The sequence below is a fragment of the Hyla sarda genome, chromosome 2, assembly GCF_029499605.1.
Source record: "Hyla sarda isolate aHylSar1 chromosome 2, aHylSar1.hap1, whole genome shotgun sequence".
NCBI lineage: Eukaryota > Metazoa > Chordata > Amphibia > Anura > Hylidae > Hyla > Hyla sarda.
The window spans coordinates 431,424,391-431,448,229 of NC_079190.1; the positions used below are offsets into that span (position 1 = coordinate 431,424,391).

Below are 23,839 nucleotides of genomic sequence, written 5' to 3' on the forward strand. Positions count from 1 at the left end.
CAACACCTTACGGCCCAGACTAGCATCAGCCGATGCGAAAGTATGAACCTGGTAGAATCTCGAAAAAGTGTGCAAAGACGACCAGGTGGCCGCTTTACAGATCTGCAAGGCCGAGGCCTTGTTTCGGAGAGCCCAGGATGCTCCCACAGAACAGGTGGAATGAGCCAGAACCCTGAAGGGTGGGATCTTCCCCTTGCAGCGGTAAGCTTCCGAAATAGCACATCGGATCCACTGAGAAATGGTGGCCTTGGAAGCAGGCTGTCCCTTTCGACGATCTTCCATAAGGACGAAAAAAGAAAGATAAGTCCGAACAGCCCGTACCACATCCAATTTGTGGAGTAAGCGCTCCCTGGGATGAGAAGGAGCGGGACAAAGAGGACGGAAGGACGATGTCCTCGTTGAGATGAAAAGCCGAAACGACCTTAGGTAAGAAGGACGGATCTGGCCGGAAAACAACCTTGTCCTGATGAACTATCCGGAAAGGAGAACTGCAGGAGAGAGCTGCCAGTTCAGATACTCTCCTAATGAAAGTAATAGCCATAAGAAAAGCCACCTTCCAGGATAGGATGCGAAGGGGAACCTCCCTAAGAGGCTCAAAAGGTGCGTCCTGGAGAGCACCCAGAACTAAGTTCAAGTCCCAAGGGGAGAAGGGGACCAGTAAGGGGGGACAGAATGTGCCACGCCCTGAAGGAAGGTCCGGACATGCGAATTGGAAGCCAGAGGACGCTGAAAGAGTATGGAAAGGGCCGAAACCTGACCCTTAAGGGAGACGAGAGCCAGCCCTTGTTCCAACCCACACTGCAAAAAGGAGAGGAGACGGGGAGACGGAAAAGGTAACTGGAGAAAAGGTCTGAGTTTCGAACCAACGAAAGTAAGCCCGCCAGGTACGGTGATAAATCTTCGCAGAGGAGGGCTTGTGAGCCCTGAGCATGGTGCGAATGACCCGGGAAGAGAACCCGCGGGCCCTTAGAACCGCGGTCTCAACCGCCACGCCGTCAAATGCAGCAACTGTTAATAGGGGTGGCAAAGGGGACCCTGTGACAGTAGGTCTGGACGAAATGGGAGACGGAACGTCGGCGTACCATGTCCTTCGGGGCCAGTCTGGAGCCACCAGAATGGCGGGAACTCCTTCCGCCTTGAGCTTCCTCAGAACCCTGGGAAGGAGGGGGAGGGAACAGATAGGGCAGGACAAAGCCCGACCACGCAAATACTATGGCATCCACAGCTAGAGCCAGGGGGTCCCTGGACTTTGACACTAAAATCGGAATTTTCCAGTTGTGTCGAGAAGCGAAGAGATCCACGTCTGGGGTCCCCCAGAGGTCGCAGATCTGTGCGAACACCTCCGGAAGAAGAGACCACTCTCCGGGGTCGGCTGAGGAAATCCGCTTCCCAGTTGAGCACTCCCGGAATGTGAATCGCCGAAATGGCCGGAACTTCTTGTTCCGCCCAGAGGAGGATCTTTGTCACCTCGGACATGGCTGCTGAGCTGCGAGTGCCGCCCTGCCGATTGATGTACGCCACAGCCGTGGCGTTGTTCAACTGGACACGGACAGGGTGGCCCTGAAGCAGGGACTCCCAATGCTTCAGACAAAGATATATCACCCTCAGTTCCAGGATGTTCATGGAAAGAAGGGATTCTTGAGGAGTCCAGAGGCCTTGAACCATCTGATCCCTGAAAACATCCCCCCCCCCCCCCCAGCCCGGCATCTGTCATGACCACCTGCCAGTGGAGGGGAAGGAACGAACGCCCCTGAAGAAGAAGGGGGGGAGCAGAGCCACCAGCGCAGAGACCAATGGGTCCGGGCAAAGGGTACGGCCTCCATGGCTGCCACCATCCGACCCAGGACTTCCATGCAAGTACGGATGGAAACCGGGGAAGGTATCCGGAGGGAGCGGACTCCCGACAAGAGGGCCAGACGTTTATCCGGCGGGAGGCGAATCAGAGCAGAGGCCGAGTCAAAACTGAAGCCCCAAGACGACCAGAGACTGGGTGGGGGAGAGAACAGACTTGTCTCAGTTGACCATCCACCCGAAGCGACAAAAGGTCTGAAGAGTGAAGCTCACATTCTCCCGAGCCTGGGCTCTGGTGGAGGCCTTGACGAGGAGGTCGTCCAAGTAAGGAATCACTGAGACACCCCACGACCGTAGTAGGGCTATGACGGGTGCCAAGACCTTGGTAAAGACCCGCGGAGCAGTGGCCAGACCGAAGGGGAAGAAACTCCCGAGGAAAGAAACTCCCCTTGATCGATAGACGCCACCACTGAGCGGAGAGATTCCATTCGGAAATGGCGGATTAGGTGTTGATTGAGACGCTTGAGATCCAAGATGGGCCGAACAGAACCGCCCTTCTTGGGAACCACGAAAAGGTTGAAATAGAAACCTCGAAAGCGCTCCCTGGATGAGAAGGGACTGAAGCCCCCCCCCCCGAAATTCCCTCGCTAGCGAAGGGGACCGGTGGGGCCCGGGACAGAAAAAAATTAATCCTCCGGAAGAGTAGCAATTTCGATCCGGTATCCGTTATACACCACGTCCCTGACCCAGGAGTCTTGAATGTGCGCCGCCCAGACGTCTCCGAAAAATAAAAAACGACCTCCCACCCGATAAAAATTTGCGGGTGGGGGCGTCCCTTCATGTGGAAGTGGGTTTGCAGGTGCCAGACTTGGCAGCAAAACGGCCGGAACGACTTTCCGATTTCCAAGAGGGGCGCACCCGGATGGAGGGAACCTTTTTGTCCCGCTTGGGTGCCTGCCCCGACCCATTATTGGGACCAGAAGTCCGAAAGGACCGAAAAGAATACTTCCCATGGGAAGTAGTGCGAGCCCTATTCTGAGGTAATAAGGAACTCTTGCCGCCGGTCGCCTCAGAGATGATCTCATCAAGGCGCTTGCCAAAAAGTCGGGAGGCGGCAAATGGAAGCTCGGTAAGAGACTTCTTGGAAGCGGCATCCGCGTCCCATGCCTCAAGCCACATGGAGCGGCGGAGGGCCACTAGGTTACCAGTGGCAAAGGCAGCACAGAAGGCTGACTGCATGGAAGCAGAACATAGAAAGTCTCCAGCCTTGTAGCACTGGAGTGCTAGGTCAGACAGTTCCTCCGGAGAAGAGCCAGAAAGAACACCTTGACGGAGTTGGGAGGACCAAACAGAGTGCCTTCCGACACCCAGGCAGAAACAAAGGCGGGAAGCAGGGAGGAACCCGCCGCTTTGAATGCAAACTTTGCCAAGGTCTCTACCCTTTTTGTTTGCCGGATTTTTTAAGGCAGCCGCATCCGCCAGCGTCGTAGCCCTAGAGAGGCGTGAGACTGGCGGGTCCACCGAAGGAGGGGAAGTCCACTTTGAGATGAGGTCCTTGGCGAAAGGATACCGCGCCTGAACCCTCTTGTCAGGATGCCTCCAGGCGAATTCCAACATCCAACATCTTGGGTGCTGGACGGGCACGATGAAAGGATACTTCTGAAACTACGTCCGAAGATCCTGGGTCCTCTAGATGGAAGGTGTCTCTTATGGCCAAAACCAATGAGTTCACCGTGTCAGCCATATCTGATCGGTCCTCTGAATCAGATGCCGAATCGGAGACTTCATCCGCAAATTCTCCAGGAGAATGGGAGCTTGTTGAGTCGGCCCTGGATGAGGGAGAGACTGACCTGGTACGCGGGTCTGGGGAGCCAGAGCGGCAACCATGAGAGCGTCCTCTGGAAGAGAGACGCCTGCAAACTGCTGGAGCAGGGGAGCGATTCCTCAGAGAGGAGCATCCACGCCTGCCAGAAGACTCAGGGGAGGACCCTGAAGAAACCCGATGACTCTTACGAGCGCGGTCAGCATAGGGGGAAGGGGAACGGGTCCCTTTGGAGGGCCAGTGAGGAAACCCAGGTAGAGGGATGGCCGAACTCACAGGGTCTGGAGGGACATCCTAAACAGAAACCACCAGGGGGTCTGGGGGAGCAGTGGTGCAGGCAGAGCAAGTTGGTTCAGCAGAACCAGACATTTTAGAGTTAAAAGACTTAAGAGTGTAATAAGTAAAAAAGAAAATGGCCCCACCCAAGTCTGTGTCCCTTAAACAGGCAGCTGCTGGGGAGAACTCCTGTGAGCTAGCTGAAAACTTGGACCAAGGAGCAGGGAAGGGGGGGGGGGGGGGCGGGCTAGAATAAGGGCACACTGATTGGTTGAGAAACTCCTCTCTTTTTTTTTTTTTTAAATTCGTTTTATTGAAAAGTAAATAACTGTAGACCACAGGCCCATTAAAGTGAACACGAAGCATATCTACAGTACATAGAAAAGGGTCATGAGACCATACATCAAGTTACAGAATGCAAGCGACAGGATACTCCAGGTTACATCACATGGTATACATCGAAGTCTTAAAACACTACCCAACTGGGGTAGGTAAACTGAAAACAAAATAGAACAAGAAGGCGAACATTCGCCAAAATTAGCAATCATATACCATCCCGCGAGGAGCACCAATACTATCACTAGTTAGTGGTACCATCAAATAACCCATGATAAATAACCCCGAAAGGCACCCACGCATCCAAGGAGGTAGAAAAGGAATCGACAGACGTACACAGAAAGAGAAACAAAGGTTAGTAGAGACCATAGACAGTAAGCATAGCATCAATGTATCTTACACTGTCCCAGAGGGAGTCACAGAGTACGAGCATTGAGTCAAGGGAGAGGAACACCAACCACCCCACACAGAATAAAATTTACCCGGGCACTTCCTATTTTTGTACACTATGTGTGAGAAAGGCAGTGTAGCATTCACCATAGCCTTCCATTGAGTCAGGGTAGGAGAGCCGGGGTCCATCCATTTAAGAGCAATAGCCTTCCTGGCCAAGAACAGAGTTTCCCGCAAAAACGTACGTACATGATGTGTCCATATCTCTTCATCTAAGATACCAAAAAGGCAGATCAAAGGATCAAGAGATAGGGAAGGTTGAACCAGAGTTGCTAAAAAAGTGAGCACTGCATGCCAGAAAGCTGCGATATAGGGGCAGGCCCAAATCAAATGCCAAAAGTCTGCCCTGGCAGCGCTACAACGATGACAGGCATCGGAGTCTGAACGACCCATTCTATTGAGCCTTAAAGGAGTGATATAACTATAGTGTATAATGTTCAATTGGATCAATTTATTATTCGCTGCCGGGGACACTAACATGTGGGAGGAAAAAATGTCCTCCCATACATCCTTAGTCAAATTAGGGATATGGGATTCCCAATGCCGGACCGCCGGTACTGGATTGCGGGAGTTCTTGGCCTGAATAAGGTGCGTGTACAGGATGGACACCAGCCCCCTGGGACCCTGAGACTTCAGAACCCCAATGAGGGGAAACGCTGATATCAATGGGCTCCCCATTGGGAACTGGGCATTCAGGGCGTGTCGGAGCTGGAGGTATTTAAAAAAACTGTTTCTAGGAAGAGCATGACTGGATTGCAACTGATCAAATGAACAGAGCACATTGTCACGATAAACATGCCCCAAGGTGAGCACCCCCGCGTCCTGCCAGAAGACTGGGTCCAGAGCATCGCTCACTTGAGGAAGTTGAGGATTATGCCATAGAGGGGTATCCTCAGCGATGTCAGTATATCCATATATCCCCCTAGCAGCCCGCCATACCTTTATGGCCAGCTTATGAAGTTGGAGATAAGCTCTACCCCCCAGGACAGGGCTATCTAGCAGCATCCTAAGGGTCATTATCGGGACAGACCTAGCTAGGGACTGTTCGGAATCCGGCATCACATCCCCAGAGATCCAGTGCCTGATATACCGAAGTTGACCGGCCAAATAATATAAATAGAAATCAGGGAGTGACATTCCCGCCGCCAACTTGGGGCGTTGTAACGTGGTTAGCCGAATTTTAGGTCTATTGGGGCCCCAAATAAATGGTGAAAGAAGGGAGTGAAGAGAATCAAAGAAGCGTCTAGGTACAGGCACTGAGGCATGCTCCAGCGCGTAAAGGCACTTAGGTAAGACAATGAGTTTAATAAGATTAATACGGCCAGCGACCGACAATGGGAGCGTGGCCCACACCCGGAACTTCGCTTTAACATAAGGAAGTAGAGTGAGTATGTTGGCGGACAGGTCAAGCAAAGGATCTCTGTGAATGTGCACCCCCAAATACTTAAATGAGGAAACCACCGGGAGGCCATTCATTACCGGGGGCCAATCCCTAGACAGAAGCGGCATCACTGCAGACTTAGTCCAGTTGATGAGTAAACCAGAGAAATACCCAAATCGGTCCATGAGTGTCATGACATAAGGAAGCATCAATGTAGGGTCAGAGAGGAATAACACCATATCATCGGCATAGAGGCCTATGCGCTCCTCCCGGCCCCCCGTAGACATACCTCGGAAGCCAGGATCCTGCCGAATGCGGAGGGCGAGGGGCTCCACTGCCACCGCAAACAGAAGCGGGGACAAGGGACACCCCTGACGTGTGCCCCGGCCGAGAGCAAATGGGGAAGAACACACACCATTCACCAGGATCTGGGCCTGCGGGCATCTGTACAGGAGGGACACCCATTTTCTAAAGTTAGGACCAAAACCAAATTTAACAAGGGTAGCCTGCAAATAACCCCATTCCACGGAGTCAAAGGCCTTGGCGGCGTCCAGCGACGCCAAAGCCCAATCTCCCCCCAGAGTGTTTCCCACCTGGACAGCCGCCTGTACCCTACGGATGTTATCGGATGTGGATTTGCCAGGCATAAAGCCGGATTGATCTGGGTGAATTATGGATAGGATTACCTTGTTCAATCGGTTAGCTAAAACTTTCGTAAGCACCTTATAATCCAGATTCAGCAGCGAAATGGGTCTGTAAGAACCGCACTCCACAGGATTTTTATCAGGTTTTAGGAGGACAACTATGGTTGCCTCATACATAGAGGCAGGTAAAATACCATTCTCGAATGCACGTTCAAACATTGCAAGCAGGGAAGGAAGGAGCATGTCGGAATACCGCAAGTAAACCTCCAGTGGAAGGCCATCAGGGCCCGGAGATTTACCCTTAGTCATGTCCCCCATGGCATCCTGAATCTCCAGTAAGGAGAGGGGGGCCTCCAACATCATCCGATCACTATCCGATAGTACCGGAAAGTCAATACCGGCCAGGTAGGTGTCCAACTCCTCAGTGCCATACTGCACCTGTGAAGAGTAAAGATTAGAGTAGTACGTGGCAAAGCAACGCGCAATGTCCGCAACCCCCAACAGCTCGGACCCATCCGAGGCCACTATCTTAAGAATCGCAGGGGCAGAAGAGTTCTGCCTGACTATATGTGCTAACAGCTTACTAGATTGATTGCCATGTTCAAAGTAGAATTGTTTCGTGAAAGAGAAACTCCTCTCTCTGCACGCGCAAAGCGCTTGTAGGAGAGAGTTTTCGTGCCGGAGAACAGTGCAAGGCAGTGGGCAGAGCTAACCGCACGTACTGTGAAACCCCTGTAATGGCTCCCCCTCCTGGCCCCGAGCGCAAATGCGAATCGCATATGCGAAGGTCGGGAGCGGGCGGAGATAACCAGCCGGCAGTATCCCGGCTGACGGCGGCCAGCGCACACACGCGGCCGCCGAAGAGAAAGTGAAAGTAAGAGCATAGTGATCCCTGGCCCGGAGTGCAGGGAAAATCTCCACACAGAAGCACCACTGTCATCCCCCAAATGAATAAAGAGAGCCCCTTTCCATAAAAAAAGGGGGGCTCCATATAGAGAATAAGGTGGGAACAATACCCTCCAGGCAGAACCCCAAAAACCAGCATAAGAGTGGTCACAAGTCAGTGGTCTCCAGAGGTTGCAAGGGCTCATCCAGGACCTGTAGAGAGAGGGAGATATACTCACCTTGTCTGAAGAACTTACCTAATGGAGTCTTCAGTCATGGAGTCTTCAGTCATCATTATCCCCTGCAGCAAGCCAAGCTCATAGCGAGGTGAACAGGGAGGTAGGGGGACCCGAACCCATGAGGTACAACCCCAAGGGCTGACCGTTGGCGAGAGGGGGTTAACAGTACACCCAAGATGCCTGCCACCTCTCGCAATGGGGAAACAGTGAACAGTAGTTCCTGAGTCCCCACCTGAAAACGGAAAGAAAAAGGAATAAAAGAACACATTCCCTAACTAGGAAAATAAAAAATATGAGACCTGGTCTGGAGAACACAGACCAGTGTCAACCTCCTTAAGACACTAAGCAAAAACTGAATTGCTCAGTGGCCTGGAGGCGGGTATATCCTGCTGGGAGGAGCCGACTTTTTGGTTACCATAGTGTCAAGCCTCCTAGAGACAGCAGCATATACTCAAAGTCTGTGTTCCCCAATGGAGCCGATAGATGATAAGGTCCTCTATGTTAAATACCTGTGGGGCTCACTATACCCCTTATTAAGTTCTGTGAGGGGTGTAGTTTCCAAAATGGGGTCATTTTTTTTAATTTATGTCAGAACCACTGTAAAATCAGACAAACCTTTGCAAATCACCAATTTAGGCCTCAAATGTACATAGTGCACTCAACTCCTGAGCCATGTTGTGGGTCCTCAGAGCATTTTACGCCCACATATGGGGTATTTCTGTACTCTAAAGAAATTGTGCTACAAATTTTGGGGGTCTTTTTTTCCTTTTACCTCTTGTGAAAATGAAAAGTATGGGGGGGGAATACCAGCATGTTAGTATAAACATTTTTTATTTTTTTACAATAACTGGCTGGTGTAGACCCCAACTTTCCCTTTTCATAAAGGGGTAAAAGGAGAAAAAGCCCCCCAAAATTTGTAACGCAATTGCTCCCGAGTACAGAAATACTTCATATGTGGCCCTAAACTGTTTTCTTGAAATACGGAGCTCCAAAGTGCAGCATGCGTTGGCATGGGATGCCTACTGAAAGATTTCAGGAGGCATCCCGGTCTGTTCCCCACCCGCCGAGCGTCGCCTGTACGCCCTGTGTCCTAGACGGGTTAAACATTACAAATGAATCAGAATAACACTTACCCAGACCAGCACACTGGCAGATAGAATACATATCTCTACGTGAAGCCTGCTTCAGCTCTGGACCTTTTTGCTCCTCTTCTTCTGGTTCAGCAGTTTCTGCTCCTAGAATGTAAAGAATGTAATACAGCATTATATACTTGGGACACCTTCTCAATCTGTATGTACCAGAGCGGGAAAAAAAAAAAAAAAAATTACAAATATACACACACACACGAAACAGTTACTAGGATTTAACCCTTTAAAGGGGTACTCCGCCCCTAGACATCTTATCTCCTAAGGGATAGGGGATAAGATGTCAGATCGCTGCGGTCCCGCTGCTGGGGACCCACGCTGCGGCACTGCGCTATCATTACAGCACAGAGCGAGTTCGCTCTGCACGTAATGACGCGCAATACAGGGGCCGGAGCATAGTCACGGCTCCGCCCCCTCGTGACATCACGGTCCGCCCCTTTCAATACAAGTCTATGGGAGGGGGCGCGGCGATCGCCATGCCCCCTGCCATAGACTTGCATTAAGGGGACGGGCCGTGATGTCACGAGGGGCGGAGCCATGAGGTCACGCGGCTTCGTCCCCTGTATCGCCCGTCATTACGCACAGAGCGAACTTGCTCTGTGCTGTAATGATAGCGCAGTGCCGCAGCCGAGATCCCGGGGCTCCCCAGCAGCGGCACCGCGGCGATCTGACATCTTATCCCCTATCCTTTGGATAGGGGATAAGATGTCTAGGGGCGGAGTACCCCTTTAAGGACATAGCGTTTTTCTGTTATTGCACTTTCGTTTTTCCTCCTTACCTTTTAAAAATCATAAATTCTTTCAATTTTGCACCTAAAAATCCATATGATGGCTTATTTTTTGCGCCAATAATTCTTCTTTGTAATGACATCAATCATTTTACCCAAAAATCTACGGCGTAACGGGAAAAAATCATTGCGTTGCAAAATGGAAGAAAAAAAAATGCCATTTTGTAAATTTTGGGGGCTTCTGATTCAACGTAGTACATTTTTCATTAAAAAAATGGCACCTTATCTTTATTCTGTAGGTCCATACGGTTAAAATGATACCCTACTTCTATAGGTTTGATTTTGTATTACTTGGGAAAAAAAAATCATAACTACATGCAGGAAAATGTATACGTTTAAAATTGTCCTCTTCTCACCCCTATAAGCTTTTTTGTTGTTCCATGTACGTGGCGGTATGAGGGCTCATTTTTTGCGTCGCGATCCGAAGTTTTTATCGGTACCATTTTTGTTTTGATCAGACTTTTTGATCGCTTTTTATTCATTTTTTTAATGCTCTAAAAAGAGACAGAAAATACGCTATTTTGGACTTTGGACTCACCAAACAGTTTAATTAATAATATATTTTTATAGTTCGGACATTTACGCGCGTGGCGATACCACATATGTTTATTTTTACACAGCTTTTTATTTTTTATGGGAAAGGAAGGGGGGTGATTCAAACTTTTATTAGGGAAAGGGTTAAATGATCTTTATTCACTTTTTGTTTTTCACTTTTTTTTTGCAGTGTTATAGCTCCCATAGGGGGCTATAACACTGCACACACTGATCTTTTACACTGTTCACTGCAAAGCCATAGCTTTGCATTGATCAGTGTTATCGGTGGTTGATTGCTGCAAGCCTGAAATCCAGGCTTAAGCAATCAATCGCCGTTCAGACACGCAGGAGGCAGGTAAGAGACCCTCCTGCTGCGTCCTAGCTGATCGGGACATCGCAATTTTATTGCGATGTCCTGATCAGCCCGAATGAGCTGCTGGGATGCTTTTACTTTCACTTTTAGACGCGGCTAAAGAGTTAATGCAGGACATCTGCTGGAACGGCGATGTCCGGCATTAGCTACGGGCCCTGGCTGCTGATAGCAGCCGGGACCGTGCGGGTATGATGTGAGCTCAGCTCCTGAGCTCACATCACAGGCCGTAAAAAGTAGATTTGTATGCTTACCGTAAAATCTCTCTCGGAGAATCCATTGGGGGACACAGACCGTGGGTATATATGCTCTTGCCGCTGGGAGGCGCGGACACTAGGCATACAAAAAAAGAAGAGAAAAAAGTTGGGTCCTCCCGGCAGGCTATACCCCGCCTACTGGCCCTGAGCTTATCAGTTTAGTCTCAAAGCAATAGGAGGGGCAACCGGCAAAAAGAAAAGAGAAACCAGCAAGAGTCCGAGAGAATCAGACCAAAGAAAAAACCGAGCCACCTCTCTGACAAAACCAACGAAAACCTCTACCCAAACCACAGGTGGGCGCTGTGTCCCCCAATGGATCCTCCGAGAAAGATTTTACGGTAAGCATCAAAAAAGAACAAAAATCTACTTTTCTCGGTCGGAAACCATTGGGGGACACAGACCGTGGGACGTACCAAAGCAGTCCCCGGGGTGGAAAAATACTCAACCCAAAATCAAGCAGAGAAGGATGCGACTGCTGCCTGCAACACCTTGCGGCCCAAACTAGCATCAGCCGACGCAAAAGTATGCACTTGATAGAATTTTGTGAACGTATGCAAGGACAACCAGGTGGCCGCCTTACAGACTTGCAGGGTCGAAGCCCTATTACGGAGAGCCCAAGAAGCCCCAACAGAACTCGTGGAATGCGCAGTCACCTGAAAGGGTGGAATCTTGTCCTTGCGGCGGTACGATTCCCGAAATGGTCGCATTGGAAGACGGAAGACCCTTACAACTACCGTCAGGAACCACGAAAAAGGAGTCCCCCTGGCGAAACGAGGAGGTGACCAAAAGGTAAATCCGGACTGCCCGAACCACGTCAAGGGTGTGAAGGGAACGCTCTTTGGCATTGGAAGGAGAAGGGCAAAAAGAAAGAACGATCTCTTCGTTCACATGAAAGGAGGAAACTACCTTGGGCAGGGAGGAAGGAGGTGGACGGAAAACCACCTTGTCCTGATGAAGCACCAAAAGGGGGGAACGGCAGGAAAGTGACGCCAGTTCAGAGACCCTCCGGATAGAAGTGATGGCAATGAGAAAGGCGACCTTCCACGAGAGAATAAGAAGGGAGGCATCCCTATGGGGCTTGAAAGGAGACTCCCTCAAGGCCCCAAGCACCAGGTTGAGGTCCCACAGAGGAGTGGGGGACCTAAAAAGAGGAGCCATGCGGGCCACACCCTGCAAAAGGGTGCGTACATGGGAATTAGAGGCCAACCGCTATTGGAAAAGGATAGAGAGAGCAGACACCTGACCCTTGAGAGAACTGAGGGTCAAATGCTGATCCAACCCCGACTGGAGAAAAGCAATAAGGCGCAGAAGGGAAAACACCACCGAAAATAAGCTTTCCAGGTGCGGTGGTAAATCCTAGCCGAGGAAGGTTTGCGTGCCCGAATCATGGTACGAATATCCCCCTCAGAAAACCCGCGGGCCTTCAATACCGCTGTTTCAACCACCACGCTGTCAAATGCAGCGACAGTAAATTGGGGTGGCAAAGAGGACCTTGAAAAAGAAGATCAGGACGAAGTGGTAGGCGCAGCGGCACGTCGCCGGCCAGCCGGACCACGTCTGCGTACCACGCGCGTCTGGGGCCACCAGAATGGCAGAAACCCCCTCCGCCTCGAGTTTCCTCAGGACCCTGGGCAGGAGGGGGAGAGGCAGAAAAAGATAAGGGAGGCAGAAGGACGACCACGGGATGACCAGAGCATCCACTGCCAAGGCCAGGGGATCCCGCGACTTTGCCACAAAGAGGGGAACCCTCCTGTTGAGGCGAGATGCGAAGAGATCCGGGGTCCCCCAACGGTCGCAGATCTGTGAGAACACCTCCGGGTGGAGGCACCACTCCCCCGGATCCGCCGAGGAGCGGCTGAGAAAGTCCGCTTCCCAATTATCCACGCCCGGGATGTGGATCGCCGAAAGAGCAGGAACCTGAGCCTCGGCCCAGAGGAGAATCTTGGAGACCTCCACCATAGCCGAGCAACTCCGGGTGCCGCCTTGGCAATTGATGTATGAGACAGCCGTCGCATTGTCTGACTGAACGCGGACCGGCCGACCCTGAAGGAGATGCTCCCAATGGAGGAGGCAAAGGAAGATCGCCCGAAGCTCCAGGAGATTGATGGGGAGACTGGCTTCCCGGTGAGACCAGCGACCCTGGACAGTCATGTCCCGAAAAACACCTCCCCAACCCAAGAGACTCGCATCGGTGGTGACGATCCGCCACTGAAGGGGAAGAAAAGACTTCCCCAGAAGAAGAAGGGGAGAGTGGAGCCACCAAAGAAGGGACCGACGTACCACCGGGTGCAGAAGAATCCTGCGATCCAGGGACAAAGGGGACTTGTCCCACCTGCCCAGGATGGCCAGTTGGAGGGAGCGACAATGAAACTGGGAGAAGGGGACTGCCTCCATGTCAGCCACCATACGGCCCAGAACCTCCATGCAGAAGCAAATCGGGACCAGTGCAGGGCGTTGCAGGCAACAGACCCCCACCTGCAGAGAGCACCTTTTGTCCAGGGGAAGACGGACCCGGGCTACTGCAGTGTCGAAAAGGAGCCCAGAAAAATTAGGGACTGGGAGGGGAGCAGATGCGACTTCTCCCAGTTGATGATCCAGCCCAAAGACGACAGGGTGTGAAGCGTGATTTGAAGACTCTCCAAATTCTCGGACAGAGAGGGAGCCTTGATTAATAGATCGTCCAGGTAGGGGAGAACGGAGATCCCCCCACTGTGAAGGATGGCAATGACAGTCGCCATGACCTTGGTGAAGACCCTGAGAGCCGTGGCTAGACCAAAAGGGAGCGCCACAGACAAAGTGACCCTCCGACACTGCGAAACGAAGGAAACGCTAATGCGCCGGGAAGATCGGAATGTGGAGATAGGCGTCTCGGATATCCACTAAAGAAAGAAACTCGCCCTGGTCCCTGGAGGCCACCACGGACCGGAGGGACTCCATCAGAAAATGTAGGAGGCGCAGATGGCGATTGAGCAACTTGAGGTCCAGAATGGGACAGACAGAGCCCTCCTTTTTAGGAACGACAAAGAGGTTCGAATAGAACCCTGACCTGCGATCTCCCGGTGGGACCAGCACTATCACTCCCTGGGAGAGGAGAGAACATAAAGCGGTCTGAAAGGCCGCCGCCAAAGAAGGGGGCTGTGGAGGGCGGGATTGAAAGAAACAGTGTTTTGGGAGAGAAGCAAATCTATGCGGTAGCCTCCTGAAATAATGTCTCGTACCCAGGAGTCCTGGACCTGAGACAGCCAGATGTCCTGGAAAAGAGACAGCCAACCTCCCGAGTACTCGACGCAGGTTGGGGCGCCCCTTCAGGAAGAGGCAGGCTTACGGGTACCCGATTTGGCTGCAAAACTGCCAGATCGGTTTTCCGACTTCCATGATGGAGGAGGGTGCTCTATGAGGGGGAGGTTGCGCCTGCTTGGAGGGGCGACCCGGAGCCGTCAACCGAAAAAACGCCTCCTTCCGGCAGGGGTCGGAGCGCAGAGATCTGTTCTGTGGAAGCAGAGAACTCTTACCTCCCGTAGCTTCAGAAATAATCTCATTCAAACTTTTCCCGTAGAGGCCGAGAAGGGTAACTCCGTCAGAGACCTCTTCGACGCAGCGTCGGCGTCCCACGCTTTCAGCCACATGGCGCGACGAATGGCAACCAAGTTGGCCGAGGCAAAGGCCGAGCAGCGAGCGGAATCCAGAGTGGCTGAGCAAAGGAAATCGCCCGGTTGGGAGAGCCGCCTCTGCCAGTTACTCCCAGGAAATTCCAGCAAGGGTCCCCTGGCGAAGCTGGGAAGCCCAAACTGACACCGCCTTGGACACCCAAGTGGAAGCAAAAGTGGGGAGTAATGAGGACCCAACAGCTTCAAAGGCAGACTTAGCCAAATTTTCCATCTTCTTGTCAGCTGGATCCTTAAGGGACGCTGCATCCGCAAGAAACAACGTGGTGGACTTGGACAGGCGGGAAACCGGCGGGTCAACCTTGGGTGGAATCGTCCACTTGGCAACTAGGTCCTGAGGAAAGGGAAAAGGTGTTTGCACCTTCTCGATTCCCTGAAAACACCTCACAGGGTATTTCCAAGTTGCATCCAGCAAGGCGTCAAATTCTGCATGAGAGCTAAACTCCTTGGGAGCACGCCGTGATCGGCAAAAGGAGTCTTCTGGATCTGGATCCAAAGCTCCAGGGTCCTCCAGATGAAAAGTGCCCCTTATGGCTGACACTAAACCGTCCACCACATCGGACTTTGTAGAGTAATCCTCATGATCCGAGGTGGAATCTGAGCCTTCGTCCACCGCTTACCCTGGAGAACGGGAGTCTGCGGAGGCAGCCCTCGACAGGGGAGAAGGAGACCTGGAATGAGGGGATGGGGACCTAGAACGATGACCAAAACGGCCCCTGGAGCCTGGGGTACGCCCGAGGGCCGGAGAGGGGGAGCGAGACCGGTGAAATGAGGGGCCACCCTGGACCTGCTCCCGTGTGGAGCCAGAGGGAACTACCTTAGCGCGCTTAGAAGCATGGAGGAATAGTGGGTCCGGGGACAGGGAGCGCGAGCCCCTGGGAGAGCCTTGCAGGGATGACCGTTCCAAGGCAGAAGCCACTGACTTGGAGACCCTAGCCAATTCTGAAATCGACCGGGTAAGGGAAGATACCCACTCTGGAGGGGGGACGGGACCCACGCATTCCGCTGGAGCCTCAGGGGCCACAGAAACAGACTGTGAAGTCAGTTTGGAGGAGCAGGCGGAACAGGAAGATTCAATAGAACCCCCTGGAATTTTGGACTTACAACCCACACATGCATAGTAGGTAACCAGAGCAGTCGGCTGTCTGGGGGGTGGGTCGAGTCTGGGGTCAAACATAGCTGGTAGCCAAAGAAAGCAAGAAAAAAACTGGAGCAATCTCACCCGGTCTGTGTCCCTGTTCTGGTAGAAGAGGCAGAGAAGTGGAGCTGAGAGAACCCAGTATCTGACTGCGTGAAGTAACAGAGCAGAAGGGAGAAAGTGAGAGAGAGAGAAGGGGGAGGAGCCAGCCACCTGCAGGGCAGGCCGTCTCCCAGAAACCAGCCTATTGGCTAATAATGACCCCTGAGCGCACGCACCAGCTGATAGGCTTATCAGTGACCCCTGGGTGCACGCGCTAAACTGCCATAGGGGAATGCGAGCGGTGGGTGGAGCCTCCGGCACCGCGGCCGCCATAACCCCTTAACTAACTCCGGCGACTAGTCGAAGAGAACCAGCCGCGCGATCCCTGCAGCGGCCAAAAGGTCCGCATGCAGGGAGAAGACGGCGGCTGTAAGAGCCACCACGCGCGGCTTGAAGGTAAAAGCTCCGCTAGTAAGGGCAGTGACAGGGAGGAAGATGGAACTCTGTCCCGGAGTCCCGACATTGCAGGGATGTGGACAGAGTCCTCCTTTACTTCCCCAGAAACAATAAAAAGAAGTGCCCTGTCCTCTCAAAGGTGGCCCCAATAATTGAAAACTCCAGGCAGTGGGGCTGAAGGGGGGGGGGGGGGAAATAAACATACTCACCTAGCACCATACTCACCTGAAGTTGTCTTCCACCCGAAGATGTCTTCAGCCAGACTTATGGATGCCTGCATCACGTCATGTTGCTACAGACCAGGACAAGCAGGGAATATAGGGGGACCTGGACCCAATGTTACTACCCCAAGTGCTGGCCGTTGGCGGGAAGGGGTTAACAGTGCATTTGTATCTTATGTCCCGTGCCCCTTAGCCGCATATGGGGGGGGGGGGGGGGAACAGGTAGCGCCATGCTCCTGAATCCCCACCTGAAAACAGTGAAAAATAAAATGAATGAAAGAAACTAAAACAGTCCCTATCTATAAAACAAGAAAAAGAGAAGACCAGGTCTGGAGAACTCCAGACCTGTGTCTTGCCTCCTAGGACACTAAGCTAAAACTGATAAGCTCAGGGCCAGTAGGCGGGGTATAGCATGCCGGGAGGAACCAACTTTTTTTTTTGTATGCCTAGTGTCAGCACCTCCTAGCAGCAAGAGCATATACCCACGGTCTGTGTCCCCCCCCCAATGGTTGCCGACAGAGAAAACCCGGCGTTCTGTGGCAAGGGGTTGAAAAAGTAAGAAAAACAAATTAAAACTTATAAAAAGAAAGTCAATGTAATTTATTTTTTGCTGTACTCTGTATGAACTATTAAATGTAAATCTATGCACTATATTATTAAAGGTCACATGGCTCCTTTTAACCTCTTAAGGACGCAGGGCGTATGGATACGCCCTGCATCCCGAGTCCTTAAGGACGCAGGGCGTATCCATACGCCCGTGGGAATTCCGGTCCCCACCGCTAGCCGGTTGGGGACCGGAGCCGGATGCCTGCTGAAATCGTTCAGCAGGCATCCCGGCATATCGCCCAGGGGGGTCATTATGCCCCCCCATGTCGACAATTCAGTCCAGCGATCTGCGGCGATTCCGGGTCAATTGGGTCTCCAGTGACCCGGTGACCCGGAATAACTGGCTGTTCGGGGCCGTCTCTGACGGCCCCGAACAGCCAGAGCCTGCAGAGGTGAGGTGGCACTGGTGCCACCTCACGATCGCCCTGATTCGTCGGCCGGATTACCGGCCGACCAATCAGGGCGCCTGCTGCGGGTGTCACTCCCGCACCCGCTCCGCCCCTCTTCCGGAGGGCGTGAGCGGGTGCGGGAAGACGACCCCGGGTGCTGGGGACCCCGATCCCCGGCGTCCATGTTGGGATCGGGGCCCCAGGAGCGACGGCGGCGGCGAGGGACAGCCTGCGATGGAGCAGCAGCAGGAGGTGAGTTACAGCCTCCTGCTGTTGCTTAGCAACAGCTCTCAGCATGCAAAAAGGGCATGCTGGGAGCTGTAGTTATGCAACAGCAGGAGGCAGACCACCACAACTTCCAGCATTCCCTTATGGGCATGCTGGGACTTATGGTTTTGCAACAGCTGGAGGCACATTTTTTCTATGGAAAAGTGTACCTTCAGCTGTTGTATAACTACAACTCCCAGCTTGCACAAACAGCTAAAGTGCATGCTGGGAGTTGTAGTGGTGCATCTGCTGGTTGCATAACTACAACTCCCAGCATGCCCGTTGGCTGTCGGTGACTGCTGAGAGTTGTAGTTTTGCAACAGCTGAAGGCACACTGGTTGTGAAACTTAGAGTTTTTTTTTTTTTTACCTAACTCAGTGTTTCACGACCGGTGTGCCTCCAGCTGTTGCAAACTACAACTCCCAGCAGTCACCTTACACCATGCACCGTACATGCTGGGAGTTGTAGTTTTGCAACAGCTGGAGGCACACTGGTTTTGAAACACTGAGTAAGGTCACAAACTCCGTGATACATAACCAGTGTGCCTACAGCTGTTGCAAAACTAAAACTCTCAGCATGTACAGTCTCTCAGCGCATGCTGGGAGTTGTAGTTTTGCAACAGCTGGATGTCCCCCCCAATGTGAACGTACAGGGTACACTCACATGGGCGGATGCTTACAGTAAGTATAGGGCTGCAAGTTTGAGCTGCAGCTAATTTTCTGCAACAGCTCAAACTGCCAGCGAGAAACTACTGTGAACCCCCGCCCGTGCGACTGTACCCTAAAAACACTACACTAACAAAACATAAAATAAAAAGTAAAAAACACTACATATACACATACCCCTACACATACCCCTACACAGCCCCCCTTCCCTTCCCAATAAAAATGAAAAAAGTCTGGTACGCCACGGTTTCCAAAACGGAGCCTCCAGCTGTTGCAAAACAACAACTCCCAGTATTGTCGGACAGCCGTAGACTGTCCAGGCATGCTGGGAGTTTTGCAACAGCTGGAGGCACCCTGTTTGGGAATCACTGGCGTAGAATACCCCTATGTCCACCCCTATGCAATCCCTAATTTAGGCCTCAAATGCGCATGGCGCTCTCACTTTGGAGCCCTGTCGTATTTCAAGGCAACAGTTAAGGGTCACATATGGGGTATCGCCGTACTCGGGAGAAATTGGGCTTCAAATTTTGGGGGGTATTTTCTGCTTTTACCCTTTTTAAAAATGTAAAGTTTTTGGGAAAAGAAGCATTTTAGGTAAAAATGTTTTTATTTTTTTTACATATGCAATAGTCGTGAAACGCCAGTGGGGTATTAAAGTTCACTTAACCCCTTGTTACATTCCCCGAGGGCTCTAGTTTCCAAAATAGTATGCCATGTGGATTTTTTTTGCGGTCCTGGCACCATAGGGGCTTCCTAAATGCGGCATGCCCCCAGAGCAAAATTTGCTTTCAAAAAGCCAAATGTGACTCCTTCTCTTCTGAGACCTGTAGTGCGCCAACAGAGCACTTTTCACCCCCATATGGGGTGTTTTCTGAATCGGGAGAAATTGGGCTTCAAATTTTGGGGGGTATTTTCTGCTATTACCCTTTTTAAAAATGTAAAACTTTAGGGAAACCAAGCATTTTAGGTAAAAAATATTTTTTTTTTTTTTACATATGCAAAAGTCGTGAATCACCTGTGGGGTATTAAGGTTCACATTGCCCCTTGTTACGTTCCCCGAGGGGTCTAGTTTCCAAAATGGTATGCCATGTGTTTTTTTTTGCTGTTCTGGCACCATAGGGGCTTCCTAAAGGTGACATGCCCCCCAAAAACCATTTGACGCTCCTTCCCTTCTGAGCCCTCTACTGCGCCCGCCGAACACTTTACATAGACATATGTGCTTACTCGAGAGAAATTGGGTTTCAAATACAAGTAAAAATTTTCTCCTTTTTACCCCTTGCAAAAATAAAAAAATTGGGTCTACAAGAACATGCGAGTGTAAAAAATGAAGATTGTGAATTTTCTCCTTCACTTTGCTGCTATTCCTGTGAAACCCGTAAAGGGTTAAAACGCTTACTGAATGTCATTTTGAATACTTTCGGGGGTGCAGTTTTTATAATGGGGTCATTTATGGGGTATTTCTAATATGAAGACCCTTCAAATCCACTTCAAACCTGAACTGGTCCCTGAAAAAAAGCGAGTTTCAAAATTTTGTGAAAAATTGGAAAATTGCTGCGGAACTTTGAAGCCCTCTGGTGTCTTCCAAAAGTAAAAACTCATCAATTTTATGATGCAAATATAAAAGTAGACATATTGTATATGTGAATAAAAAAAAAATTATTTGGAATATCCATTTTCCTTACAAGCAGAGAGCTTCAAAGTTAGAAAAATGCAAAATTTTCAAATTTTTCATCAAATTTTGGGATTTTTCACCAAGAAAGGATGCAAGTTACCAAAAATTTTTACCACTACTTTAAAGTAGAATATGTCACGAAAAAACAATCTCGGAATCAGAATGATAACTAAAAGCATTCCAGAGTTATTAATGTTTAAAGTGACAGTGGTCAGATTTGCAAAAAATGGCCGAGTCCTTAAGGTGAAAAAGGGCTCAGTCCTTAAGGGGTTAAGATTGTTTAACAAAAACAACTATAGTTACAAAAACAATTGCATTTTTTATGTAGTTATTTGAGCCAAAGCCAGACGTAGATCCAGCAGGAAGTAAGGAGATTTTTTAATCCTTACCGTAAAATCTCTCTCGAAGGATCCATTGGGGGACACAGACCATGGGTGTATGCTGCTGTCTCTAGGAGGTATGACACTATGGCAACAAAAAAGTTGGCTCCTCCCAGCAGGATATACCCGCCTCCAGGCCCTGAGCTAATCAGTTGTAGTACCAGAGCAATAGGAGAGGACAGACAGGTCAAGGAAAAAACACGAACTGTCCGAGAACCAGAAGAAAAATATAACTGAACACACCCTTGGACAGAGAACCAAAGAGAAACCCAAAAGGGCGGGAGCTCTGTCCCCCAATGGATCCTTCGAGAAAGATTTTATGGTAAGGATTAAAAAAAATCTCCTTTTCTCTATCTGCTCCATTGGGGGGGGGGGGGTAGTACAGGCCATGGAATGTACCAAAGTTGTCCCTTGGGTGGGCGGATAAACAGTAAGGCAGACGGCTGTTCCACTGCTGCCTGCAGCACTTTACGGCCCAGACTTGCATCAGCCGATGCGAAGGTATGAACCTCGAGAAAGTGTGTAAAGACGACCAGGTAGCCGCCTTGCAAATCTGCGAGGCCGAGGCTTGGTTCTGGAGAGCCCAGGATGCCCCAACAGAACGGGTAGAATGAGCCACAACCCTGAAGGAAGGAATCTTCCCCTACAGCGATAGGCTTCCGAAATGGCAGACCGGATCCGCCGAGAAATGGTGGCCTTGGAAGCAGGTTGTCCCTTACGACGACCTTCCGTAAGGACGAAAAAGGAATAAAACTGACGAAACGAAGAAGTGATAGAGAGGTAAGACCTAACAGCCCGAACCACATCCAGTTTGTGGAGTAAACGCTCCTTAGGATGAGAAGGAGCGGAACAAAAGGACGGAAGGACAATGTCCTCATTGATATGAAAGGCCGAAACAACCTTAGGCAAAAAGGAAGGATCTGGCCGGAAGACAACCTTGTCCTGGTGAATCACCAGAAACGGAGAACGACAGGAGAGAGCTGCCAATTCAGACACTGCCCGAATGGAGGAGAAAGCAACAAGAAACGCCACTTTCCAAGAAAGGAGGCGCAGGGACACCTCCCTAAGGGGTTCAAAAGGTTCATCTTGGAGGACACCTAGAACCAGATTCAAGTTCCAAGGGGTAGAAGGTGACCGATAAGGAGGGGCAGCATGCGCCACTCCTTGAAGGAAGGTCCGGACATGAGAATTAGAAGCCAGAGGACGCTGGAAGAGAATAGAAAAGGCCGAAACCTGACCCTAAAGGGAACTGAGAGACAACCCCAGTTCCAATCCCGACTGCAAGAAGGAAAGAAGACGGGGGACAGAAAAAGTAACAGGAGACCAGACCTGAGCTTCACACCAACGAAAATAAGACCGCAAGGTACAGTGATACATTTTCGCCGAGGAGGGCTTACGAGCCCTGAGCATGGTGCATATGACTTGGGAAGAGAAACCGCGGGCCCTCAAAACCGCGGTCTCAACCGCCACGCCGTCAAATGCAGTGACTGTAAATTGGGGTGGCAAAGAGGACCCTGAGACAGCAGGTCCGGACGAAGTGGAAGGCGCAGTGGAGTGTCGTCCAGGAGCCTGAACACGTCGGCGTACCACGACCTTCGGGGCCAATCTGGAGCTACCAGAATGGCGGGAACGTCCTCCGCTTTGAGCTTCCTCAGAACCCTGGGAAGGAGCAGAAGGGGAGGGAACAGATAGGGCAGAGCAAACTCCGCCCAAGGAATCACTAGGGCGTCCATGGCTAGAGCCAGGGGGTCCCGGGACTTTCACACAAATGGAAGGATCTTCCGATTGTGCAGAGACGCAAAGAGGTCCATGTCTGGAATGCCCCAGAGGTCACAGATCTGCGAGAAGACCTCTGGATGTAGGGACCACTCGCTGGGGTCGGCTGAGGAAGTCTGCTTCCCAGTTGAGCACACCCGGAATGTGAATCGCCGAAATGGCCGGAACCTTGTTTTCCGCCCAGATAAGAATCTTTGTCACCTCGGCCATGGCTGCCGAGCTGCGAGTGCCGCCTTGCCGATTTATTTAAGCCACGGCCGTGGCGTTGTCCGACTGAACGCGGAGAGGGCGGGATTGAAGCAGGGACTCCCAAAGAAGAAGAATCGCCCTCAGTTCCAAAATGTTTATCGGAAGAAGGGCTTACCGGGGAGACCAGTGGCCTTGAACCGTCCAGTCCCTGAACACACCACCCCAGGCCGACAGACTGGCATCAGTTGTACCTACCTGCCAGTGGAGGGGAAGAAATGATCGCCCCTGAAGAAGAAGGGGGGAGCGGAGCCACCAGAGCAGAGACTGACGGATCCGACGAGGGAGAGCAATCTTGCGATCGAGAGACAGAGGAGATCTGTCCCATCGAGAGAGAATTGCCAGTTGAAGGGGGCGGTAATGAAAATGGGCAAAGAGTACGGCCTCCATGGCCGCTACCATCCGACCCAAGACTTCCATGCAAATGCGGATGGAAACTGGGACCTGGGCCCGAAGGGAGCGGACTCCTGATAGGAGAGTCAGACGTTTGTCCGACGAAAGGCAGATCCGGGCAGAGGCCGTGTTGAATTGAAGTCCCAAGAAGATTAGAGACTGGGTGGGAGAGAGGACAGACTTGTCCCGGTTGACCATCCACCCGAAGCGATCCAGGGTCTGGAGTTTGAGATCCACAGTCTCCAGCGTCTGGACTCTGGTGGGAGCCTTGATGCGAAGGTCATCCAGGTAAGGGATCACTGAGACTCCTCTGGACCACAACAGGGCCATCACTGGCGCAAAGATCTTGGTAAAGACCCGAGGAGCAGTGGCCAGACCAAAGGGGAGGGTTACGAATTGAAAATGCCCCTCCAGAACCCCAAAGCGGAGGTAGCGTTGATGGCCGGGAAATATTGGAACATGGAGGTAGCCCACCGAAGAAAGAAACTCCCCTTGTTCTATGGATGCCACTTTCGAACGTAGAGATTCCATTCGGAAGTGGCGGATGAGAAGATGACGGTTGAGACGCTTGAGGTCCAGGATTGCCCGCACAGAACCGCCCTTCTTGGGGACCACAAAAAGACTGGAATAGAAACCCAGAGGGGAGCACCCAAGTCTACCAGAAGACTCAATGGAAGAGTCAGAAGAGGCACCCCTAGTACGCTTGTTAGAGCGTGAAGTATGTGGAGAAGAGGAGCGGGGCCCTTTATAGGGTCGGCGCAGGGCAGACCTCTTCAAGGCAGACACCAAGTCACGGGGTGCCTCAGCCACCGAACAGGAGACTTGAGTCAAGTCATCCATATACTGGGATAGGGAAGAAACCCAGGCTGGAGGGGCGGCCGAATCCACCGGAACGGAAAGAGCATTCTGGGGTACCAGGGGGTCTGGGGTAGCAGTGGAGCAGGCAGAGCAAGTGGGAACCAGGCATTTTGGAATTACAGCTCTTACAGACAAAATAGTAAACTAA

General features: G+C 51.5%; 1 protein-coding gene across 1 annotated transcript in view; it reads right to left on the bottom strand.

Annotated features, from left to right (window-relative positions):
- Nucleotides 1–23,839, bottom strand: part of SUPT6H (SPT6 homolog, histone chaperone and transcription elongation factor) — a 77,573-nt gene that overhangs the window by 30,123 nt on the left and 23,611 nt on the right. The window contains exon 13 of the mRNA XM_056559093.1: nucleotides 8,958–9,059. Within this exon, the coding sequence (XP_056415068.1) occupies nucleotides 8,958–9,059 (102 nt within the window). The remainder of the gene's footprint in view (nucleotides 1–8,957; nucleotides 9,060–23,839) is intronic.